This window comes from Patagioenas fasciata, chromosome 1 (assembly GCF_037038585.1).
Source record: "Patagioenas fasciata isolate bPatFas1 chromosome 1, bPatFas1.hap1, whole genome shotgun sequence".
Lineage (NCBI taxonomy): Eukaryota > Metazoa > Chordata > Aves > Columbiformes > Columbidae > Patagioenas > Patagioenas fasciata.
In genome coordinates, this window is record NC_092520.1 from 163,898,214 (window position 1) to 163,923,070 (window position 24,857).

At 38.2% G+C, this 24,857-nt stretch overlaps 1 protein-coding gene across 3 annotated transcripts in view; it reads left to right on the top strand.

Moving 5' to 3' along the window:
- Positions 1-24,857, top strand: part of ACSS3 (acyl-CoA synthetase short chain family member 3) — an 82,869-nt gene that overhangs the window by 24,569 nt on the left and 33,443 nt on the right. For all 3 annotated transcript variants that reach the window (XM_065861119.2, XM_065861128.2, XM_065861111.2), the window contains 4 exons: positions 1,836-1,916; positions 2,002-2,097; positions 13,340-13,491; positions 20,632-20,735. In XM_065861119.2, coding sequence (XP_065717191.1) covers positions 1,836-1,916; positions 2,002-2,097; positions 13,340-13,491; positions 20,632-20,735 — 433 coding nt within the window. The remainder of the gene's footprint in view (positions 1-1,835; positions 1,917-2,001; positions 2,098-13,339; positions 13,492-20,631; positions 20,736-24,857) is intronic.

Here is a 24,857-nt window from a genome sequence, read left to right on the forward strand (position 1 = left end):
GTGATACTGAACAGTTCTGAGAAAATAATTCCTGTGAAAATGGAAGTTTAGATTAAGTGAAAACTGACAGAGGGTATTGCTTGAAAATGTTTGCTTTAAAATATCAATTAGTCTTACAATGATTATTTGTTAAAAGATCTTATTTTAAAAGCAAACTCTTGAGTGTTTGCTTGATACTTAAAATTTTATTTTAAAGCTCAGTATAATTTTCAGGCAGTGATCTTACCACCACAAATTTAGAGACACGTATCACACAGCCAGTACTAGTCTGAGCACTCCCACATCCAGCGACGTGTGATACCGAGCACTTTAAAACAAATTAATAATTTCATTGTAATGTCACAAAGTCCAATATAAGATCCTTTGTTACGAAAGGTGTTTTGCTCAACTGCTAGTTTCAAAATACAGTATCTCGGAGATAAAAGGTGTTGGAAGGTTACTTGACTGTGTTGGCTCTCCACAGAGAAAAATACAGACACCTTGAATGAAGCACCCTTCTAAAAGGGAGAGTGTTAACTAGTACCATGCTACAATGAGTAGCTTAATGAATAAAATAACTTTTTTATTCATGTGAAGAAATTAGTTTTAAATGTTCGTGGAAGTAAAATTACTCAGTTATGACCTTCATAACAAAACCTCTTTTAATCTCAGAGCAAGAACTAAGTTAGAAGCTGAGCCTGACACAGGCAATCTGCTTTCTGAAACTTGTGAAGCATTGGTTAACTGTCCTCTGCTGTGGCAATCTCTATTTGACTGAGTTAGTGTGTGTCTACAGTCCCTCCTCTCTTGGACCAGGACTGAAAGTGACTATTTCATTCTATTAACTACATAAAGAGAATGTATCACGCCCAGCACAGGCAGAGCGCTGCATTGTAATGTCTACACTGTAGACATTTTTTTTTGTTAGAGGAATCTCACCTAAATTTTTGTCCAGGATATAGTTTACTTAATTCTTTATTCTAGGAACAGCATACTAGAAGATGATGAAATGTATATTAAACGTAAAAATATTACAAAATATTTCAAAATTTGTCTAATTAATGGTGTCCCAAAGCCGGTTTTTGGCTTACTGAGGTGCACAGTGCTATTGCTACTCTCTTGTTCTAGTTTTCTAATCCCGCTTTTTACTAAGACTGGGATGTTCTTTGTTTGCTTTTGTATGTATACTTCAGGCTAGATATTAAACCTTTCAAAAATAGACATCTGGTTTAAGCCAGTTTTATAACATCTTTAAAAAGAGCCAATGCAGAAAGAGGGATACATTTCAGGGAGTAATTCACTCTAGCTATTTTAGGCATCGACTACTCCGCAAGTGCACCTCTTTTTCAGTGATGAGTTTGGAACATGCCTAGCATTTAGATGGCCACAGTTTAATTGAGGTAAACATTCACATCTCTTTTTTTTTTTGGTCAGTATATGTTGTCTAAATATTTGTATACCTGATTTTAATGAGAGAATTCTAGGCTTTGTTAGTTATCTTCTGAGAACTATTGTCATCAAGGGCTTGGGTTGGTGTTTTGTGGGTTTTTTGTGTGTGTGTGTTTTGTTTTGTTTGTTGTTTTGTTTGTTTGTTTTGGGGTGTGTGTGTGTGTGTTGTTTTGTCTGTTTGTTTGTTTTTTTTTGTATGTTTGTTAGTTTGTTTTCCAAAATTACTTCTTCAGTGAGAATGCTAGCATAAGCATGTACTTACTGGAATGGATCCTTTTCTTAAGTGAGGAGTGTTGAAATGAAACAACTTTAAGTCTATTACTGATAAAACCCACAAAGTTTCATTGAAGACAGGAATATCATTGCATTCTTCAAATGATCTTAAGTATTCAAATTTTCTTATTTAGGGTGTTGTCAGACCAACAGGTGGCTATGCAGTTATGCTGAACTGGACAATGTCAGCTGTATATGGACTCAAGCCTGGTGAGGTAATTCTGTTTAAATGTCATGTATATTTTTTTTTAACTCCTCTCAAAAATGCCTTAGTATATTTATGTTTTTATTTCATTTTAGGTGTGGTGGGCAGCTTCTGATTTAGGCTGGGTTGTTGGTCATTCCTATATTTGCTATGGACCTCTTCTTCGTGGGAATACTACAGTTTTGTATGAGGTATGATCCATTCTAAAAAGTCAGCCTTTGAAAAGGCAGAATCTCCTCCCATTGATGGTCTTCCAGATCCTGTTTATGCCTGTCCATTCTTCATGACATATATATTTAAATTGCATCTATATCTTCAGTGTTTATACTCTTCTAACAGTAATTCCTAAGGAAAACTTACTTCACCATCTTTCCAACTTATCTACTTCGTCTGGGTGACTGGTCATGGTTGGTGGGGCAAGGAACACCAAAACAGCAGACCTAGAAATGACACTTGTTGGGGTGTACTTTTGTTGCTGAGGCTTCAGCCACAGGCCATTATACTGCCTCTATTAAGGATCTAGGAGAGGATGATGTGTTTTGCGTGTCTGGAGATGACAAATTCTTACTGGATCTGAGTTGGAGGCAACTGTAGCCAGAACTCTTTAGGATTTGTCTTTTCTTTCCCCCCTCTACCACTCAAGGCATCTGACGCCAAGACTCAGATGACATTCAGGGCTTGGCCCTTCTCATTGGGGGATGAAACTCAGTGGGATGGAGAGAAGATTGGTCCGGTTAGAGTGGCCTGCTGCACTCTAACTTTGGTGTTCACAAAAGCAATCACACTGCTTTACATGGTTATTTTTTCAGAAATTATTGTTGATTCTCTAATCACTAGCCAAGAAGATACAGTGTTGTTTGCAATGTCTTTATTCTTCAGAGAGTGAATCCAGTATCCATCAGTGAAAGACATTTTATGTAAAAGCACCAATGCCTTTAGCTCTGAAGCATGCTGAAACTTGGTTGCCTGTGATCACCTGACATTAGGTATTCTGGATATATCCCAGCTTCTGCAATACCATGCAGAGTGAAGCCCATTTAGTAATTGTTCTGTCTTTTTTAACAGTCCTAGGGGCAGAAGTTCTTTTAGCTCTGCTATTGTGGCATGCTTATCACCTGTGTTGATTTGCAGTAGTAATTAGAAACCTGTGAACTGTTAAAGGAAATTCAGTGGTAACTCATGGGAGAGCATGGAAGAGCTGTAAAAGTGTAGTGAATGTGTTGATACTGAGGGCATGAAAAGAGCTTACAAAACAAGCTTTGATGACACTGTGAATACAGCAGTTGTTAGAGGACCATTTTTAGCCAGTGTTTGTGGAGCAGGGGACATGGTGAAAACATACTGGTTTACAGACCATCAGAAGTACAGAAGTTCTGCATAAGGGCATGTGTATTATGATTAAACTTTCTTCATCTTCCTGCTAATACACCACACAAGCGAAGATGACCATACTAGAACAGAAATGGATTGTTACTGTTTGCAGGAACAAGCATCATCAGGACAATCCTTTGCTGTTTGCGCAACCAGGTAAGGCCTGTGCTGCAACATGGCCAGAGTGTATTTTATGTGTAGGGATGCAGGGGTATGTGGTAGCTCTCATGATGCTCCTTGGCATTGAGGACATCATGAGTGATGCTGTCCCTTCCTGGCAAGAGGGCGCTGGCATATGTTTTGGTTCTGTGACCAGAGATATGGAATATAGGGCTTGTAGAGATTTTATGGTGGAGCCTACTGATGATGTTTGAACTGATGTGCTACTGTCATCTGCATGAAGTGGATGAAATGGACAGCTTAACAGCTTGAAGAGCCTTCAGTCAGGACAGCAAAGATCTGTAGGATTATTTGAACTGCATTTTTGGTCCAGTGAACAAGGATAAATGTAGTGTAAAATAAACCACAAATAACATCCAATGGAAAATGTGAGGAGCACTGGAATTAAATGGTTTGATCTACTAATCTGCTCTAATTCACCTTGCTACTTGCTATGTAAACGACGTCTGTGGCACCATATGCGCTCACATTTGTGTTTCATGTTATTAATTCACCTGGTACTACGTGTATTTGTACCAGTGCATGTAAAAGGAAGAAGACTGGTAATCTCTCATAGAGCAGGAGATTGTGCCTAGCTGACACCTGTGTATGTTGCTTTGTGCAAAATCCTGTTCTTTATCATTTTAATAACAGAAGAATGTAAAATAAAAAGCAAAATGCAGTGTTTAAAAGCAAAGGAAATTCTGAGGTCTTGAAGCTGTGGTTTGGTATTTGTTATTGTCTTCGTGGTTAACTTTTTAAAAAGTGTTAACTTATTTTAATGGAAAGACTGTGGGGAAACGTGTTAAGTTGTTCTATGAAACAGAAATGAGATTTTGTCAGGATGTTTTTCTACCACATTATTTTGAGATCTGTAGGATCTGAGGCATATAGCTTTGGTTTTTTAGCTTCTAGACATTGACTTGATTTTTTCAATTCTCTCTCAGAAAAGCAAGTTTGCAAAACAAATATTTTTTTTGTTAAATATTAAAGTACACAAAGTGATAACAAGCATGATGTGTTGTTTGTTTTTTTTTCCCTAAATGGCTTGGACAGAGAAACTCAAATGCTTTAATGCTCCCGGCCAACAACTGCAGCAGCTGAAGAAAACTGAAAACAAATGGCTGTTTTGTACTTTCTGTCTAGATAAAGTTTACTAACTTGCTTACTATGTTAGTGTTGGGCATGAAATCTTGCAATGAGTGTATGACTGAAATACATGACACAGAGAATATCTGCAATGCAACTATGGCAATAAAAATCAACCATTCGTTTGAGACTTGCTTAAGTTTAGCTCTTTTTTGAAGAGTCTCTGATATACTGACCTGGTGGAATCCACTTGCTGCTGTGAATTTACAAACTGGGTCACCATGGGACTTCTGAAAGCTTTTGTGTCAATTACAAGTGTCTGCTTGCTGATTGCAGGAGTGAGGCTTGGTTCTTAGTGCATGATACAGCTGTGGGCTGGGACCTATGATGTGATGGAACATAAGAAAGTTCTGAACATTATGAAGCAAAGTTCTTTCTAGGACATTACAAATTAAAAGTAATCAAGTAGTTTTAAAACAAAGGAGGAAAGAATTTGTCTGAAAGTGGTGGGGCAATGTTGGAAAAGGATGGAAATGGAAATGGAAAAGGAAAAAAGGTAGAATTCAAGAGGAATGGGTAAGTGAAATAACATGTTAAACTAATAAGGTAGACTCCCTTGCAGAAAGGATTTTGTAGTAACTTTATGTGGAAAAGGGAGTACAGTAATTTTCCAAGAATTCATATGTTCAAATACATATATATACCTACATTTGTATAGATGGACAAAAATGTCCAGAAGAACTAACACTATATACTTGTGTACTTGAACTTGCAAATAACTTCAGACGCAGAGGTGGATTTGTGACATTTTGTAGTATGGGCACATACTCTACCACTGTGCTACAACTTTTGCTCATCCCAGAGGTCATTTTTGTCATATTCTTCCTGTGTGGTGTTTGTTTATGTAGGGCAAGCATGGATACATCTGTGAGAACTCCTCAACATTCACTGACTAATTTGGGGATTGATTTAACTATCATGAGTTAAATCATGTAGGCTCTCAATTAACTGCTAATGAAAGAACGAGATTTCTATCGCACATAAAAATACCATTTTTCATGTGAACAAGAGAAACAGTCTGAACACTCTTTTCTGCATTATTGTGGTAGCAGAAGAGACCACTGTGAACAAGAGGAGTGAGCTTTGGCTCTGAAAAATGAACTGAAGTATGCATGGCTTTGCATACTGAGGTATTCAGTGTACATTTTTCACCTACCTTTTCCTGAGGTGAAAGGGCGAGGAAGAACAGTCTGTCCTACATGCAGATCTTGCAGGACTCCATTTGTCCCTCTCTTGTCAGGTGGTAACCATCTTGGCTGTTACATCTTTATAGTATGTAGAGACCCTGCAAAATCTTTGGAAATTCAGTATCCTTAAGCAAAAAAAACGGTTCAAAAAAACCTTGTTCAGTTGTCTGGAAGTGAAGACTTAAAAGGATATGTGGACATCACTGTAAGCTATGTTTAATTAAGCACTATCATGCTGTCCTTCAATCTTGAATCTGCTTTCCCAGCAACTTATATTATTTGTATAGGTAATCGGAGTTAATAAGGATGCTCAAGATTTATGAGGCAGAAATATACTCTAGGAAAATAATATCTATTCTTTGCCAGTCTTATAATTGATGACATTTTTTGTGTTAGATAGTGTGGATCAGTATGTGAGGTTAATTTTCTGATACTAATATATGCTCCGCACGCAAGACAGAAATATTTGTTTTCTTACTTCACTTGGATCTATTTGCACAGATAAATATTCTGGGCAAAGTGAAGAGGCAGACAAACACAGCACAGGGTTGTGCCTTCTCAGATCAACTGTTACGTGGGTCACCAACTCTGCAGTATGGAATAGTCCTCTGGTTAGGATCATTGCTGGGTCTGTGGGATAAGAAATGGTAAACTGTCAGCTGTTTTGACTAAGGACTTTGTAGGCCAAATTCTTATTTGTGTGTGTAGGCATGTGAGAAATCTCAGCATATTCTGCTAAGAGCTCCTTGAAGTGTCAGTGTGTGTCATATATGTGCATTCCCCTATGCAGATGGGTGTTCATAAAGGTAAGCCTATGTGCTATGTAAGTATACCAGTATAGATAGTAATCTTTTTTTTCCCCTTGTGCATGACTGTTGCGTATATTTCTAAGTATATTAAATCATCCACAGTTTTCAGTTGGTGTATTCAACTGTTCTGTCTACTAGTCAAGAAGTATTGCTTTGATTTTTCTTTTTTTTTTTTTAATTTTAGAATCCTTTTACTTTATGAATAATCTCTTCTTTTAAGTTCCTTTGCTTTTTAATCAAGGAATTTTGGAGACAGTGATCGTACTTATTTGAAGTGTATTGACACTAAATGTGTGACTTTAGCTGAAATTTGGATAAGAAAGAAATTGAGTTCTTTTCTAGGCTGTATTCGTAACTTGCACAATTTGTCTAATGTTGGGTACTTTTCAAACCCCATCTCTATACCACCTCTAGATGCTCAATATAGTTCTAGTATGCAATTTTGGGGGTTTCAGTGGCTTCAGAATCTTTACAAACAATTAATCACAGAACTGCAGTTATAAATGACTTCCAGTAGAAAAATAGAAATGAAATAGTAAAAAATAAATAGACATAGTTTTTATTCCTTTTCAAGTTTAATTCTATTAGAAAAGAGTTCCATTTTCTGTTTTATCCGGAAAACCTCCAGTGGTTTTCCACTAAATTCATAGTATTTTAAGACTGGGGACCACTGTGATTGATTTCTCTGCTATTCTGAATGATAAGGAACAAAAACATCACCCAGTAGCAGAAATACACATTTATAGAATGAAATACCATATTAGCTTGAGTGTTAAATTACTATAGTCTAATTAATGTTTAAACATCTAATAGATCTTAATTAGACTCTTCATTCCAAAGGGATTAACTTGCCACCACCACACTAGTTAAATAGAAAAGGAGAGCCATGTGAGAAAAATGGCAGTTTATCGGAGATAAGGAAAAGACTTTGATAGTTTCATAGTAGCTATTTTTGACCACTGGTACACTGGGCCACATTAAAATTGTTGCTTGGATTTAACAGGAAAGAATCACTAAAGTAAATATGGCAATGAAGACGTTTTCATTCTAGCAAGTGTAGAGTAAGACAAAGAACAGAGGAGAGTGATGAGTCTCTGTTACACAGTTGTCTTACAGTGAAGTTTTGTCTCTGTGTGAATGTGTGGCGATATTATCGTTATAAAGGCACCTCTGAATTTAAGATGTGGTGGTTTTGGAAAATAAAGAGTAAAAATGCTATTTCTTTAAAAGTGAATGTCAAAGAAAAATCAGAGTTGACCTGCATGTCTGCTTTATGACTTTTGCTCTTTGTGAGAACATTATTAAATGGTGATTGTACATTTCCCAGTTTTCTTTTTTTGGGATGCCACCAATTCAGTCTTCAGACAGTATTCATGACATCAGTGTATAATTTTTCCTCTGCTCAGAAGACTTTCTTAATGGTGACTATTCATAAATTTGTAGCCAAAGCTTTTCCTAAGTGATAGCCTAATAATGGGTTTTGGGTTAGGGAGTATCAGTATGCTATTTAGGTACAGGGAAGGAACACCTCATCCCTTTGCCAAGGAATGACCGCTAGTGAATATCAACTGGGCTGACTTCATACCCTCACTTCTTGAAGTGATTTGTTTATTTTTAAATTACTTAGTGGGTGACAACTTGTCATTTTAACAATTGCTGTGGAAACTACCTGCTTTCAGTTTTAGCTTGCTGTAACACCATTGTCAGGAACGCGAAAACAGTAATGAATTCCTTCAAATACAGCAAGGTTGTTGTGTGGTGTGTTTTTTGTTGTGTTGTTTTTTGTTTTTTTTTTAATCTCTCCTGGATTGTTTTTCTCCAAGGAATGACAAACTTGACAAACTTCAGCTATAAATAAGCTACTTGAAGTCTCACAGCCCGCTCTGGGTTGCTGTCGCTAATGGAATTGCAGGCTGTAAGCAACAGGGCAGCACAAAGAGAAAGTGTAGCTGCTACCTGAGATCTCAGGAAAGAGGCAGCATTTTGTTAATAGCTACTGCAATGCTTCGGACTTTGTGTTGAAGCTCGGGTGAGGAAGAGGATGCCCGCGCTTGCCAAGAAGCCGTGCTGCATTTGAGTGGTCCAGGACAGCGAAGGAGCTGTTGCCACACACTGAGCTGTAAGAGGACACATAGAGCCTTCCTCACAGTGCTCTCTGGGGTTCTTCCAGTCCCTGGAGTTGCAGCAAATCTGAAGGGTGGAAAACAAGAGCAACATCTTCAAAATTGCTCTCATTTGGCACAGTTCTTTGAGACACCCAGTCTTTCTACAGTTATTGTAAGCCATTATCATCAGCTTACAAAGCAGACACTTGTCTCTGAAGTTTGCCAGTTTTGTGATGTTTCTGCCACCATCAACACTGGCTGTATTTGTGGAGTGAGTTCAGTAGGATGCATCATCTCAAGTCCTTAGTGGAGGTTTGGCAACAGGACCAGCAGCGGGAGGATGAATGCCTCTGTGAACATTTCGTTTTGAATCCTGATGTGTCAGGATTTGGTGTTTGCTTTGGTGTCAGCAGGTTTTGGTGGCAAGGAGTTCCATGTGAAATATTTGCTATGCAGAGAATTTCCTCCTCATAATTTTGAATTTAATTGAATAGCCCCTTGTTGTTAGGAATTGAACAGAAAAGGCATCACTGAGCTGTCACTGATACATTGCTGGTTATTTTATTATAGCTCCTTTTATATGCCTCTTCCCTCAAATGATCCATCCCAGTGGCTTCCAACTTTCTCCATAGGAGAACATTTCTATCCCCTTGATCGTTCTTGCTGCCTGACTATGAATCTTGTTTCATAATCATGTATTATCCATCAACACATTCTGCCTGAGGATGTTTGCTCAGCTGGTAGACATCTGACAAATTACGTGCTAAATCTAGGTACTTCCAGAAGGATGTTCATATCTGTCTGTCTGTGTCATAGAGTCTCTTGATATATTATTGAGAGAAAGTATTTTCTACTTGAATCCTTCTAGCTGATACAAGAAGTGTCTGTGTCTAATTTTCTTTTTTTGAAATTAGGTGAGGTGGACCACTTTCTGACTTGTTCTTGTTTACCATGCTCTTGGTTCCTGACAACCACAGATATAATTTCCAGTAGCTTTTAAAATAAATGTTCATTTCCAGTATTGATGCAAATACTGAATAGCAACAGGTCTTGATCTGATCCCTGCAGAAATGCAGTGGTAACATTTCAGTTGCTCATTGTCCCCAATTGACTCAGCAATCTGTCAGCGTATTCTGAATTCAGTTACCCTGTGCTTTCTTGTTTATATTGCTAACTTTTTAAAAATCAAAATTGCAAGTGATAATAAGCCACTCATGGCATCTCACAGTAGTTCTTAAAATTTTAGTATAATAAATGAGAACTCTCTTTGGCGATTTTATTTGTAGTTGTTTTTGGCTTTGAAATCATTTCGTACTGTCTCAGATTTGTTTTGCTTATGTCAGTTTTTGTTTATGCATTTTCTAAACTGTGAACAGCTGCCAAGGCACAGGGGAAGTTTTTCTGCAGAATCAGTAAGAATATTTTAGAGCTGGGACAGATTATTTTTTTTGTTGTTGTTATTTTTTTTCCTAAATGGATATTTTAAGTGGTGCCTTATTTTTTGGGTATTATTTGTTATTGACTGTCAGAGGAATTTTCTGTTCCTTTACTTATGCTCTTTGTGTTGTTTTATTTGTTTTTCCTCTTAGATCTGAGAATGGTGCTTCTCCAAACCAAAACCATTGTATCTTACCTGTGACATGTAAATGTCAATCTGTCGGAGCCCTGCGGGCATCCCCACACCCTCCTGAAGGTTCAGCTGCTTGTGTTGAAGATGCTCCAGGGCTCAGGCTTGAACTTGCTGGAGGTGTGAGGCCCAGGCACGGCTGCATTGTAGCTCAGTGAGGGACCAGGGGTGACAACCTGAGTGTCAATCACCTCCTGAGCAAGGGGAAGCTCCTTGTGGCTCTTGTCACAACTCTGCTGTTTTCCTGGTGGTGTGGTCCAAGGTTACACAGCTGCACCGTGGCAAACCTGGGCTTGAGCTCCAGCAGCCAAGCCCATAGGAGTGACTCGATGTGCTCAGGGCTGGACACGGCCCTTTTATAGGCTTTGGAAACTTTCCTTTGGTTAAAAATGCTGATTAAAGGAGTGGAACATCTCTGTTATGAGGAAAGGCTGAAGGAGCTGGGTCTCTTTAGTTTGGAGAAGAGGAGACTGAGGGGTGACCTTATTACCGTTTACAAATATATAAAGGGTGAGCGTCACGAGGATGGAGCCAGGCTCTTCTCGGTGACAAACAATGATAGGACAAGGGGTAATGGGTTCAAACTGGAACACAAGAGGTTCCACTTAAATTTGAGAAGAAACTTCTTGTCGGTAAGGGTAACAGAACACTGGAACAGGCTGCCCAGGGAGGTTGTGGAGTCTCCTACTCTGGAAACATTCAAAACCCACCTGGACACATTCCTGTGTAACCTCATCTAGGTGTTCCTCCTCCAGCAGGGGGATTGGACTAGATGATCTTTCGAGGTCCCTTCCAATCCCAAACATTTTGTAATTCTGTGAAAAATAACAGCCTGCATTACTACTGGCAATCTACCAATTTTAGATTGCTCCACAGGTAGGTTTGTTGTTGTTCAGGATGATTATAAATGGTGCTAGCTCAATTACATAATTAATGAATGAGAAGTTTATGGAAATAATATAATTTTCCAGTCTGAGATAATTTACATGTACGTTAGTGATGTGGGCTTGAAATCCTAGCCAGATGGTAGCAGATCTGCAGGTATAGTGAACCTTATAGGGAGGTGACATGAACTTGAATAAAGAGGTTCAAGAACAGATATTGGTGGGCACTTGAATGAATATATGAAAGTTGTGATGAAGAAGTGTGCTAGGAGAACGCTAAAGACAGTTTTGTGAAAGATTTTTCTTTGGGAACTGTGTATTATATGACAGAAGAAAGGGCATAATTCACTTTTTTGGCAAGCGATTATCATTCTTTTCTTTTTGTTAATTTACGGTAGAATATTAGCAAAAGGAGAGTTTTTGGTGTTGGTGATATTCCTCCTTACTCCTTTGGCTGAGGACTGTTTATTTTGTTCATTTTCTCTCCATTTACTACTCCATCCTTTAAAAAAAGGCTTTTCAATTGTGCATTATTTTGCCTTTTTTTTTCTTTTTCTACGGTGATCCTCTGCTGCAGCGCTCTTCTCACCGGCTATATCTCACTGTAGGGCTGCAAAGCCCACTGTACCTGTCTGACCTCAGGGATCCTGCATTCTTTAAATCTGCCAAATGGTTCATTGGTGTTCTTGCCAGTGTTGAGGCGCAGGTGGATGCAGAGTAAGCAGGGGGAGGTTGCAGTGGGAGAGCAGGTAGGAGCGAGGTAAAGGGATGAGTTCCCGGGAGCTGTGTCACAGCCACCGTGCTGCTTTTTGTGTGGGGACAGGGCATCGAACATGATGAGTGTGTGTTTTCATAAGGACATTTACTGTGTTAGTAGTGCCTCATTAGCAGAGTAAAACTAGTGGATTTAGCAAATTCTTCAAGGTGTTCAAATGCCTGTGTTCATTTTGCATTTTGGTAAAATGAAAGTATTAATTAGAGTTTCATATGCTGTTTTCTTTCCACTGGTCCTATTGATTTGTCTGTTCCAAATTTGCCTTTGACACAAAGATGAAAGGTATGAATGTGCCTGTGAGCTACTGTAAAGACAGTGGAAGTTTCATTAGTGAAACTTTCTCTGTGTTGTGACTTCTTGCATTAGACCGCTGACAAAGCTGTGTTTGCAGTATGAAAAGCGCATGTCTTTCCTAACTTGGGTGCTCTGTCAGATTTCATCTTCCAAGTGTGGCCTTTCTAGTGAAAAGGTTATGGCAATATCCGTAGAGCAAAAGCTCATTCTACATTAACATCAGATTTTCATAAGTTCAGAATGTGTCTGGAGCAGTTTGTGCACTGTGGTAATTGCATACAGCAACACTGTGATTATATGATCCTGTGCCAACTGCTTTTCCTATTTGCAGCACCACGGAAAAGTATTTTTTATTATTTTTTTTAGTAGTACTTACCATTGGACTATTCATCACATCTGATTACTTTTGTTTGTAATTCCCCTATGTCCCCTAGCTCAAGACAATGTTTGGTTTAAAAAAAACCCAACCACAAACCTGGCAGTGCACTAAAACAGAAAAGGAGTCTTTGGCTTCTTTACAGTCTTCATGTGGGGCAGCAGCACAAAGATGCCAAGAAGCCAGCTGTAAGCAGCTAAGTGGGAATTTTTCCAGAATTGGGAGGAAATTACTAGGTAAGAAAAAGCTGGCATTATGTCCTGTGGGGCTGTGCATGAGGGATATAGCTGGAGTGCTGCTGTGTCCAGAGACTCCTGCTTCAGAGGGACTCTGTGTGTTTTACAGGCTGTTTTGCAATAAGGGTAGATGGAGACATGACTCTTTCTGCTGCCAGTGTAATAACAGCTCTTTGTGGCTGTCTTTTCATTCCCATGTCCATTTGTCTTATTTTTTGAGGTAGCAGCTAGTATGTGCTGTGTTCATGTGAGAGATTGTGCTCAAAGCTTGTGAATTTATTAGTATTTCTACAAGAGAATACACTCACAGTGTATTATTTTTAACAAAGCCTTCTTTACAGTCTTACTTGAAATTACTTCTGTTGCTGTGCTACCGCTACTGTTACACACTCAAGCCTTGAACTGTCAAGGAATTATGAAGTATTTTTATCCTGTGACATTTTAAATTATTCTCTCCATAGGGGAAGCCTGTGGGAACGCCAGATGCTGGTGCCTATTTCCGAGTGCTAGGAGAGCATGAAGTAGCTGCCGCCTTTACTTCACCAACTGCAATTAGAGCAATCCGTCAGCAGGACCCTGAGGCAGCCTTGGGAAAGCAGTACTCTCTGAAAAGGTGAACTAAGGATACGCTGGAAGCAGTTTCTTACAGAAACAGGCTGGATGAACTAAGAATAGCAGAGTGTCTGGGGCTTTGCCCACCTCTGTATAGCAGAATTCGAATGTATTCCTGGCACTTCAGGTGTACGTGTATTTGCTTATAAGTTTATATTGTTAGTTTGGAGAAGATGAAATCTATTAAAAAAGATTACAACTCTAAGGTTAAGAGCTCTTACTGAGTTAGGGTTACTTGCTCAACCCTTATTTTACCCCACTGTGCTTATTTATACCCTGTAATACAGTCCTGGATTACATGATCCTGTACTGTTTTCCCACATGACCTCATTTCATTGAGTGCACAGGATTTTAGTGTTCCTTTAATCAGCAGCTAGTCAATGTTTCATTTATCTCCCTGTAACTTAGTTACTCCTTATGCTTATGTGCTCCAAAGACCGAGCTGTTTGCTTTCTTGTACTCTTTTTAAGGTGTTTATCACTATTGTAGCAGCACGCTTCAAAATCGTGACTGAGTTCATCCTCACAAATCCCCAGTGAGACGAGAGAGTGGTATTATCTGTATTTTGCAGATGGGAAGCTGAGGCATGGAGAGATTAAGGTCAAAGTCTTCTATTAGTTTTGAATATCCAGTCTGAGCCACTGAACTACCACTATTTCAGAATTTTTAGCATTATATGGTTAAAATGTGTTATTAACATGTTATTAATAAAATGCCTCTCACACTGGCTTGCATCTGTGAGTGTTTAGTACTTCGACAGACCAAGTTTCTGTATCTTATGGCAAACAGACTACATATGAAAAATATGGGGGTTTGGCCCACATCAATTCTTGAATAGTTTGTTCAGATCAAACAAGGACTGTGTCAGACTGTACAGGCAATATTCAGTCATAAGATGTCTTTTATAACACTTGTCCAAAGAGAAGGGGAAGATACAAAGCCATGTAGCTTCATTAGACCTTCACGTTCTTTATTCCTCAGTAAAATTTTGTCTGTTAGTAAGCTGGATTTATTCCTGCAGGATTCATTACAAGTTAATCATTACTTTCTTCCATCTGTTTTGAGATTATTTCAGTATTAACATCCAACTAGTTATAGTGTATGTCCATTTTAAGGTGCAGTTGTTAAGAAATTGAGTCCAACAGGTGACTAAAAATTCAATTTTAGGGAAATCCTTGCTTGTGGGTATTACTTGGATGGACTTTTCAATTCAAGGTGAAATGAATTCTGTCTGTTTCAGTTTGAAATCAGTCTTATTTTTAGTTCATTTCCTTGATCTATGATGCTTTCTTCACTGTTATATGGTGCAAAATCTTTGAAACTGCGATGTCTTTCTGTTACCTGCTTTTTTTTTTTGTATCTTTACCTGCTCTACAGAGACTCCAGAACACATGTTCAAGAAAGCAGTCCTGAAAGAGGTTTCCACATAGTACATTTCATTCCTGAAAACTTCTATTAAAAAACTAATAAAAGTCAATATCACTTTTTAAAAACCACGTTAAAAGAAAGATAATAAAATGATAAAGAAAAGATAACAAAAGATAATACTAAGAAGGGACAGAGTTGGTAGGCAATGCCAACTTCCAGTATACAAGGGACTACTTGATTTACAGAAGTTAACAGAATTTTAAGCAGACTTGCATTCTTTTGAAATAACATAAGGTAAAAAAAAATCTGTTAAGAACTGATGGTGGTGGCGTTGATGTCCTCGGTGCAAAATTATATGTGAGGTTTCAAAAGGTTCTAGTGCACGTCTCAAATTCCTTGTTGGCTATCGGAGTAAAATTTTGAAATTTGTTTGCCTTTACATGAAACATTACCTATGTCTTAAGCACGACCCAGATGTTTAATTTGTAATACTATAGGATAAAATCCTTGTTCAGCCACATGCTGCTGGAGCAGGAGTATCAAACTCATTTTCACTGGGGGCCACATCAGCCTTGCAGTTGTGTTCAAAGGGCTGAATGTAATTTTAGGACTCTGTACATGTAGGAGTAGTTACAAGCTTCCTTGGCTTTCTTGACTTAAGATCAATTGCGAATGTTCTGCCATTTTATATCAAGAGGATCTAGAGATTCTAGCTTATTCACCTGATACCAGATATTAATGCACTTGATTAGAAAGAAATATGAGAATGCATAAAAACTGTGTAAAAATAATGAGTACAAAGTAGATTAGGAACTCTCATGTTCTGTCTCATAACACAGGAACAAGAGGACATGAAATTAAAGCAGCAAATTCATAACTATTAGAAGAAAACACTTTCTCATGTCTTGCCTGAATCTCCCCTCCTTTAGTTTAAAACCATCACCCCTTGTCCTATTGCGACAAGCCTTGCTAAAAACTCTGTCCCCGTCTTTCTCATAGGCCCCTTTTAAGTACTGAAAGCCCACAAAAAGGTCTCTCCAGAGCCTTCTCTTCTCCAGGCTGAATAAGCCCAACTCTCTCAACCTTTCTTCATAGGAGAGGTGTTCCATCCCTCATCAATGGAGAAAAAGCAGATGACCTGAAAATATTATTTAATTATTTTACATGTTAATGTGTCTGCAGTCTCCAGGTGCATTAAGAATTAGTAAGAACTCTTCCTTTCCAGTTTAAATTAAGAAGTGCAAATGACTCTTTATCGCTGTCTTTGCAGGAAGAAACACTTTTTTAACATGATGCAAATAGAGTTTTTATTTTCCAGAAAAAGACTTGGGTATGCCTTCCAGAATTAAAAGAACTGCCATGATCTTTTAATTTGGAAAAGTGCAGCTCAAGTTATTACCCATGTGAACACTCCTGCTTTTGGGAAATGGTTTGGAGATGTGGTTTCTTTTGTGCTTGGAGTGACACCAAAATGTACATGCTGTATTGAACAATTTAAACTGCATCAGGGCTATTAGGGACCTTGATCTGTCCCCTATATCAGGTGATACTTCAAGTCCAATCTGCTGGACTCTTGAATAGGGCCTAAAAGCTTGATTGCACTGAATTTTATATTAAGAGTGTAAGTTTTTCAGAACAACAGCTTAGGACATATATATTTAACAGAGAGGTTTTAAGACTTTTTCTTCCCCTTTAACTCCATTGCAGTGACAGATGATTGCAGTAGCAGGTGCAGTGACATGCTTTCAAGTTTTAAGTGGACTGTTAAAAAATTGTTCAGTGGGACATCTTGTAACCATTGCCATCTCTCTTTCTTGCTATACTGTGTGACAGGAGAAAATAATTCCATAGTTCTTACGCTTTGTTAGGCTTGTGGCACTTTGCTCTCGTATGCTTTTTGATGGTTTTGTGCTGTAAATTTGCCAAGGAGCTAATCCCTCTCCTTTTCGCATCGTGAGGTTGTTCTTGAGCCTGCAAATTATTAAATCTGATTGTTAAATTCAGAAGAGAGGAATTCTAGTTTTGGCTCAGAGGAGAACGTGACGTCTTAACTTTTTCACCAAGTCTGTTAAATTCTTGGTATTTTAATAGCCCTATTTTTAAAATAAGGTCATTGAACAGAATTTTTCACCAGTTTATGAAGTTAAGAAATTAATACATGTAGGTTTTACATTATAGCTGAAATGTTGTGTTTAATATGCCTAATTATAGAATATTCCATAGAGTGTAAATTGAGAAGTACTTAACAGGAGTGTCCTGCATGTAAAAATGAATCTTAAAAAACTTTTCATAAAATACGTATTTGTGGTTTTTACTTACGCAATATTTCGTTCTCCCCTATCGTAAGTGTTGATCTATGATATAACTTCCAGTTAGCTATTAACTGTAATTATCAGCACTGGCTCGTACTTTACAGTAAAAAGCATTCAGGTGTGAGATGTTGATTGGGGTCACACTCATTATAATAATTATCTCCTAATGTGGGAGATGTGCTCAGAAAGCAGTTTGCCAGTGGTGTTGAATAGTTACGGGTATAGAAAACTATGCTTATTTGATGTGAAAGGTGCTTATACCTTTGACTCTCTACCTTCTGTTCCAAGAAGGAACTTACTCCAACCCATCTTGGATTGTCAGAAAAGAATGTTGGTTGAAACGCTCTTCTGAACTTAAGGAAATAGAATTATTTTGTCTGCATGTTCAAGTTCAGGATGAACTTGATGTTCTGATGTTCAGAAGTTCATGTCTAAATGTACTGTCAGTTGATTTTCATATATCAAAGTTGACTACCTCTATGATTGTTACTTCTGCTTAATTCACAGATAAGACCATTCTCAGTTCATTATATTTAACATGTGCAGCGTTCCTACCTTGGTTATTAGAGTTCCCAATAACTTTTGCTTGTGGAAGTTTCTCTTCCTGTAGTCTTAACTATGGATCTGTAAATGGATCTAAAATACAATAAACTCGTCATGTTTTTGATGTTGAGGCTAAACAGCACTGAAAAAAAAGGCTTTTAAATTCTAGGGCACATAGCTTATTGCAATTAATAATGTTTCATCCCATGTTTCACTTATGTTGCTTCCAAATGTAGCTTTACTCTGTATATTCTTCTGCCTTGTATCTGCACAGCAAGCAGGTCACTTGTCCTTACACAGCGAGAGGCTGGTTTTTCTGATAGCAGGACGTGCCTGTCCTCTGGAGAGGAATGGGGTGAGAATATTCAAAGTATGCCTTTTGGTTTAGGCAGCCTTGCTGTAGGAGGTCTGTGGTCTGTAGATAAGAAGCCTTTGCTATTGAGAGGTCAGCCTTTAGGTTCCTAGAGATGACAAAATGTCCCTGACATTAATCTGGCTGTGGAAGGGCATGCTGCAATCCTAATAAGGGGGCATTTTGGAGAAGTGTGTTATTGGGCCATGTGAAGCTCCATTCATACCTTAATGAGGCATACAGTCATCTCAGAAGCCTTGAGGATTGATGCAGTACTTGGCAGAGTGTCTCTGTAGTTTCTGTTAACGTGACAGGCTGTTCATAAAATGTTTAGTCACTTGTGGTGTGAGTGTATACCTGTGCACTGTCACTCAAAGAACGAAAGGTTATTTGCTGGTAAACAGAGTTCTTCTGATGTGGGATCTGAATCTATGTTTCCTTATCTTCCTTATATGTCCTGTCTTCCCTCAATCCTTTGAGGTTTTGAATTGCTCCCCTGGCTAAAATGGAAGTGCTGTCTTTGTTGGTCATACACCTAGTACAGAGGTTTTGGGAGAGGGAAGGCATGAGCCCACCCATGCACATACTGCAAAAGTGAAACAACAGGGCATGTGTGTGTGACAGCTCTGCATTCAGAATTCACATTATTCCTTGTGGCAGGATTGCATCGGGGGTTACAGACAGGCATTAACGTGGCTGAAGTGTTTCAGGTTGCCACACCAGCCTTCCAGGGGAGGAGGTGCAGTTTTCCATTCTGATATATCTGTAGAAGTAAACCAGAAAGGCTATGTCTTAAATTTCCCTGGTTGAGATTTTATTTCCCAAATAGATTATTTCTGTTTCAAAATCTTGTATAAATAGGAGTATGCTTAGGTGCTCAGCAAAATGTCCAAAATATCAGGTGTTCCTGATTTCCTTTTTCTGAGATGCAGGAACATCCCTTCCAAGTTACAATGCAGTAATCTAATAGCTGTATCTATCACAACCTTTTTAAACAGTAACTTAACAAAGTCTTCATACTGTAGCTTAGTCATGTGTTTGTTAGTGTTGCTCTAGGGCCTTGGATTTTCTTTTCATTATGGTTTTAAACTTGATTTTGTTATGTGAAAAATAAATCTTACCTTTTGAGTCTCTTCAAGGTAAATTACTCTCTAAAGTTGCCTCTTGTTCTTCGTGTACTATGGAAGAAACCTAGAGAACTATTTCAGCATAGACGTATATTTCTGATGATAAGAGCCAAGTAAGATAAGTACCATGCATTGCTCTCAGTATAAACCATGCTATCACAACACAGACTAATGATAAAGTATTGAATATAAATCAGTGGTTCATCTGAGTATAGTCAGCTGTTCATTTTCATCTGTTTGTCATGAATCTGAATTCCAAGTTCTGTGTTTCTACCTGAAGAAGATTACTTATTTGTTATTTGGAGGTGTGAGGCAGGATTGTAAATGATTCTTCTCTTTAGTACCTTCTTATTAGATGACATTGTCTGTCCAGTGTCATGAGAATCCATGAGTTTATATGCAGTTTAACAGGGATTTAAGTTGCTTATTAGGAAATAAGTGCAAAAAGTCTGCTATGACATGAATAAAGCGACTGTGCAAGTGTTGGAAAGATCAGAACCTTGGCAACATGCAGTAATATACAGTAACATCTGGCCTCTGAGTACTGATAGTCATATTTAAGAGAACTACCAGTGACAAAGAGGATCTTATAATTTTAAACAAGGCATGAAGTGAATTTGTAATGCTTATTAAAGGACAATGAAGTGTGACTAAGCATCCAATAAAAGATGATGAAGTTAGACTGTATGGCTGTAATGCCCAGTTATATAGCACTGCCTAATTCGATGGTACAAAATGGTACAAGGTCAGAACTGCCCGATGTTGCATCTCTTCTCTGCTGAAGTTCGCTGCAACATGTCCAGTGAAATGAGCTGAATTCTAGTACTATGATCATATACCCAGTGCTGCTGAATATTGTTCTGCCATCAGCATCATCTAGTAGGACAGTAGGATTACTTTTTTTTTTTTAAATGGGTATGTAGCTAGCCTCTCCACAGAAAAATGGCTTTATGTCCCATTGTTTCCCCAAAACAGCTTGAAAACTACTAAAATCTGTTTAAAGAAAACATTACTAACAAATTAAAGCTAAAAGCTATGCTACAGTTATTTCCTTTTAGCTCTCTTTATTTCTTTACTAATTTTTCTGGTGTCTCTTTCTGATCCTTTTTTGGTATTTCATTCCAACAGATATCTACCTGGTTCCGTGTATAGAACATTTATTTGTTACTTCCACTAAAAATTGCTTCCCCTGGTCTACCAGGCTCTTTGCATTCTGAAAATAAAGCTTTTTTACATGATATTTTAAGCAGCATGGATTAATATTTCTAAGATTCTATTTTTTACTCAGTAGGATGGAGCATAAAAGGAGTAAGAGTTCTCCCTCCCCTTTTCTCTTTATCTCATCTGAGAAACCAACGACAGACATTTATTAAATTTGTTTTCTTGTTTTCCTTTTTCCATCCAGATCAAGATACATACTTTTTCATTTTTATTTAAAGGTTCAGAACGTTATTTGTAGCTGGTGAGCACTGTGATGTGGACACGCTAGAATGGTCAAAAAAGGTCTTCAAGGTACCTGTCTTGGACCACTGGTGGCAAACTGGTGAGTGTTTTAAATTACCAATTGTAAGATATAGTGAGGAGATTTTTTTCAGAATTGTTTCCTGAGTCTCCAGGTAGAACTGGTTTTCCTTTCCATGAACGTTTAAATAGGCAGGGTAAACTATGGAAATAAAAAATCAAGCAGGAAGAAAGTTTTTGGAAGTGGTCTAAAAAATTACTTCAGGATATAATTAAAACACAGCATTTTTAAAAACTGTATAGAAAATAAAAAAGGTATTCTCTAATGCCTGTGTTTAAAAAAAGAGGTTGCATCACTATTTTTTCCAGGTGTATTTTTATGTTGTTTGCATGTTTGACTATTTTGTGACAGAAAATTTGGTATTTAGGGAAGCTTTCAGGTTTAATTACATTTTTTGCACATATAATTTGTGTAATTAAAAACACACAAAGCAGACTCCTTGGTTTTTAATACTGTTCTGTATGGATCTCATCCAATTTCTATTGATTATTTTGGAACATCTCCCATTGATTCCACTGGAGGAGGATTAGATGCAATACTTTGACTTCAAGGAAGGAATCAGACGACCAATCTGTGTGTAACTGCAAAAATCCCAATTGAATTCTGAATTAAGGTTTGACCAAATATATCTCCTAATAACTATGGATTAAGATATTTTAAAATTTCACTATTACAAGATCAGATTCAGCTTTTGCTTCTCACACACATTACTGATATCTAAGCTAAATGAGGGAATTATGAAAGCTCGCTCTGCTCCTCCCCTCCTCTGCTCCCTTCTCAGAATGCCGCTTCGGTTTTCTGTGTGTCATTGTTTTGAGATGCAAAATTTCTTTGGTCTCTTTCTATATGGAGGAAAACATTTTGGTTCCTCCATGATGAGTCAGATAACAGATATATAAGATTAGAATAAAAAGTGGAAGACTCTTTGGTTCATCTGGAATGTATGTTATGAAATGAAATAAATTGAGGAGGCTTAATATGTATCATTTTTATTAAAAAGCCCCACAATCTTAGATAAATACTGAGAAAGTACTGGAAGATTAGGAGTGTCATTTTTTATTTATTTGTTTTATTTATCTATATTTTGCTCACTTCTCTATGATCCTAATGTCCGTAGACAAGAACAGGCCTCAGTGATGCAGAATAAGCAATTAACTGAAAAAGATTAAAAGATCAAATAATGTCTTTGATTACCGACTGAACTGGCAGTAAACAGTATTACTATATGTAATTTTGCATGTGTTTTTATCTGTCTGTGTCTGTGCACATACATATATATAAAATTGCCTGTAGCTTTGATGTATATTTAGAGCAAAGGTTTAATATTACTGCATTCATTTGGATGTATCTCAAGTATCAATGAGAGATCTTAAGCATGTGGATGTAATTATAGTGTGTAGAGGCAGGACTGTGTTTGAGAGTCTTTTTGAAGAAGAGCACAAGCCCAGCTCAGAGTATAGTATGCTTGATTTTTATATTCATGGTGTGCTCTTAAATTGTAGCACAACTTAATGAGCTGAGGCCATTTCAACTACAGTGTTTGAGAGCATTTAATAATTTGATTAGCATGAAGACCCATTTTTGTTTCCAAGTGCTTTCTGTAGAAATGTACGTTGTTGAATGTAACCAAGGCATTCAGTCTGAAGGAAAAAAAATAGTAAGTCAGAGTTCAAATCAGAGAACTGAATTTCAAGGGATAATGAGAGAGATGGAAGGAAGGATCACAAAATTATTGGGGTTGATGAGGACCTCTTTGGGTCATCTAGTTCACCCTCCCCTTGCTAAAGCAGGGTCACCTAGAAAGAGTTTCCCAGGATCCTCTGCAGTTTTGAGTATCTCTATAGATAGGGATTGTACAACCTTTCTGGGGGCAGCCTTTGCCTTTGTTTGGCAGTAAAAACATTTTTTTTGTACTCAGCTGGAATTTCCTATGCTTTAGTTTGTGCCTGTTGTCTCTTGTCCTGTCAGTTGGCACCACTGAGACATCTGTCTGCCTCTTCTTTATTCCCTCCCTTCCAGTATGGGTAAGATCTCCTCTGAGCCTTGTCCAAACTGAACAGTCCTTGTGTTCTCAGCCTTCCTCCATATAAAAGATGTCAGTTTTCCTGGCTATTCACTGGATTCTCTCCAGTAGCTCCATCTCTTATACTGGGGAGCCCAGAACTGGCCCCTCTAGATGTGGACCCACTAATGCTGAGAAGAAGGATCATCTTCCTCAACCTGCTGACACTTTTTTCCTTTTGCAGCCTAGGATGCTTTTGACCTTCTTTGCTGTGAGGATGCATTGGTACCTCATAGTCGTCTTACTGTCCACCAGGATCCAAAGGTCATTCATTCCCTGCAGATCTTTCTCTTTTCAGCTCACTGGTCCCCAGTGTGCAGTGGCGTTAGGGTTATTCCTCCCCAGATGTCAGACTTTGCATTTCCCTTTGTTGAACTTCATCAGGTTCCTGCTGACCTATTATTCCAGCCTGTTGAGATGCCTCTGAATGGCAGCACACCCATCTGATGTATCAGCCATTCCTACTAGTAGTACGTAATCTGCAAACTTGAGGGGGCCACACTGTTTCCCATTTTGAATAGTATTCAATTAGACCACCTTTCCTCATTGGCTCTATGACCACCTTTGCCAGGAAGTTGTCATCAATGCACTGCATAAATCTGAATTACTTGTGCCTTGCTGTGTTGTCCTTCCAGAAGATGTCAGAGTGGTTAAAGTCTCCCATTAGGATGAGAGTCTGTGGACTAGACCCTTTTCAGTGGTGCTAAATAATAGGATGAGGGGCATCAGGCACAGACCAAAGCATAGGAGGTGCCATCTGAATATGAGGAAAAGCTTCTTTACTTTGAGGGTGCCAGAGCGCTGGAACAGGCTGCCCAGAGAGGTTGTGGAGTCTCCTCTGGAGACATTCAGAACCCAGCTGGACACATTCCTGTGTGATCTACTCTGGTGAACCTGCTTTAGCAGGTGGGTTGGACTAGATGATCTCTAGAGGTCCCTTCTAACCCAAACCATTCTGTGATTCTGTGAATGTGAGACTTTTTCCATTTGTTTGAAGGAGGCCTTGTCTACAGGCCTCACCCTGATCAGGTCTCCAGCAGAATCTCACTACAACAGCATGAATGTTGGTCTTCCTGCTGGTCTTCACTGGTAAGTTCTCAACTGGCTCCTGACCTGACCTCTGACAAGGCAGAGCCCCTCTTCATGTAAAGTGCAACATCCCCTCTTTGCTTCCTAGGCATAGGAAAAAGTGCTTAATAGAACACAAGACAATAAACGAGATTTGTATAACTTTTAACATAGAGAATGGTCAGGTCTGGTAAGTGAGATGAAACAGAAATGCTTCTCCCAACACTGTCCCGTGTTCTTGAGCTTCCCTTGGGATTAACATGCTGAAATGCCCATGGGGAAGAAATGGATCCTTCTCCCTCTGAAAGGCTTTGCTTGTCCTGGAGCACAGCAGCCAGGGCAGCAGATGAAAGCAGCCTTCCCTTCTGCTGTTCAGCCACCTCTTTTTTAGCAGAATACAAAATGTATCCTGTTAACTGTGAAAACACAAGCATTTGTGTTACATTTAGCTGTGTCCATGACTTGGTAAAATATTGCTGAAAGTGGATTTCCTTGCTCGAAAAGCCTTTTCAATCCGATAGTTCTGGATTTCAGTACACTAGGTTAAAGGTGCTGAATGTAAAATATTTTACAGAGTAGATAACTGACTGTTTCACTTCATGTTGGAAATAGTCAAGATTAGTGACTGATGATCCAGTAGATGACCCAAAAATTCAGAAATAACAATTTTCCAAACTACCTAAAAAAATAAAATAGCACAACTATAATCACAGAATAAAAAACCCTAATCACTTCTAGCAGGAAGAGGTTGAGACCATTACTTATTTTACATAAAGCTAATAAGTTTTTTTAATGAATTTTTCTTATAACAAAATTCAATTCAAAAACCAAAACTATTAGATTTTATTAATTACCTCTTTTTTTTTGTAATTAAATTGCACACAAAGATATAACCTGTTGTTTTGTTATGCCTGAGATTGAAAATTTCTGATTTACTTATAGATACGAAAATGCTTTTGAGCTTCAATAATTTAGAAAGTTGCTGCTTATTCCCCAATTCAATATTTGTCCAC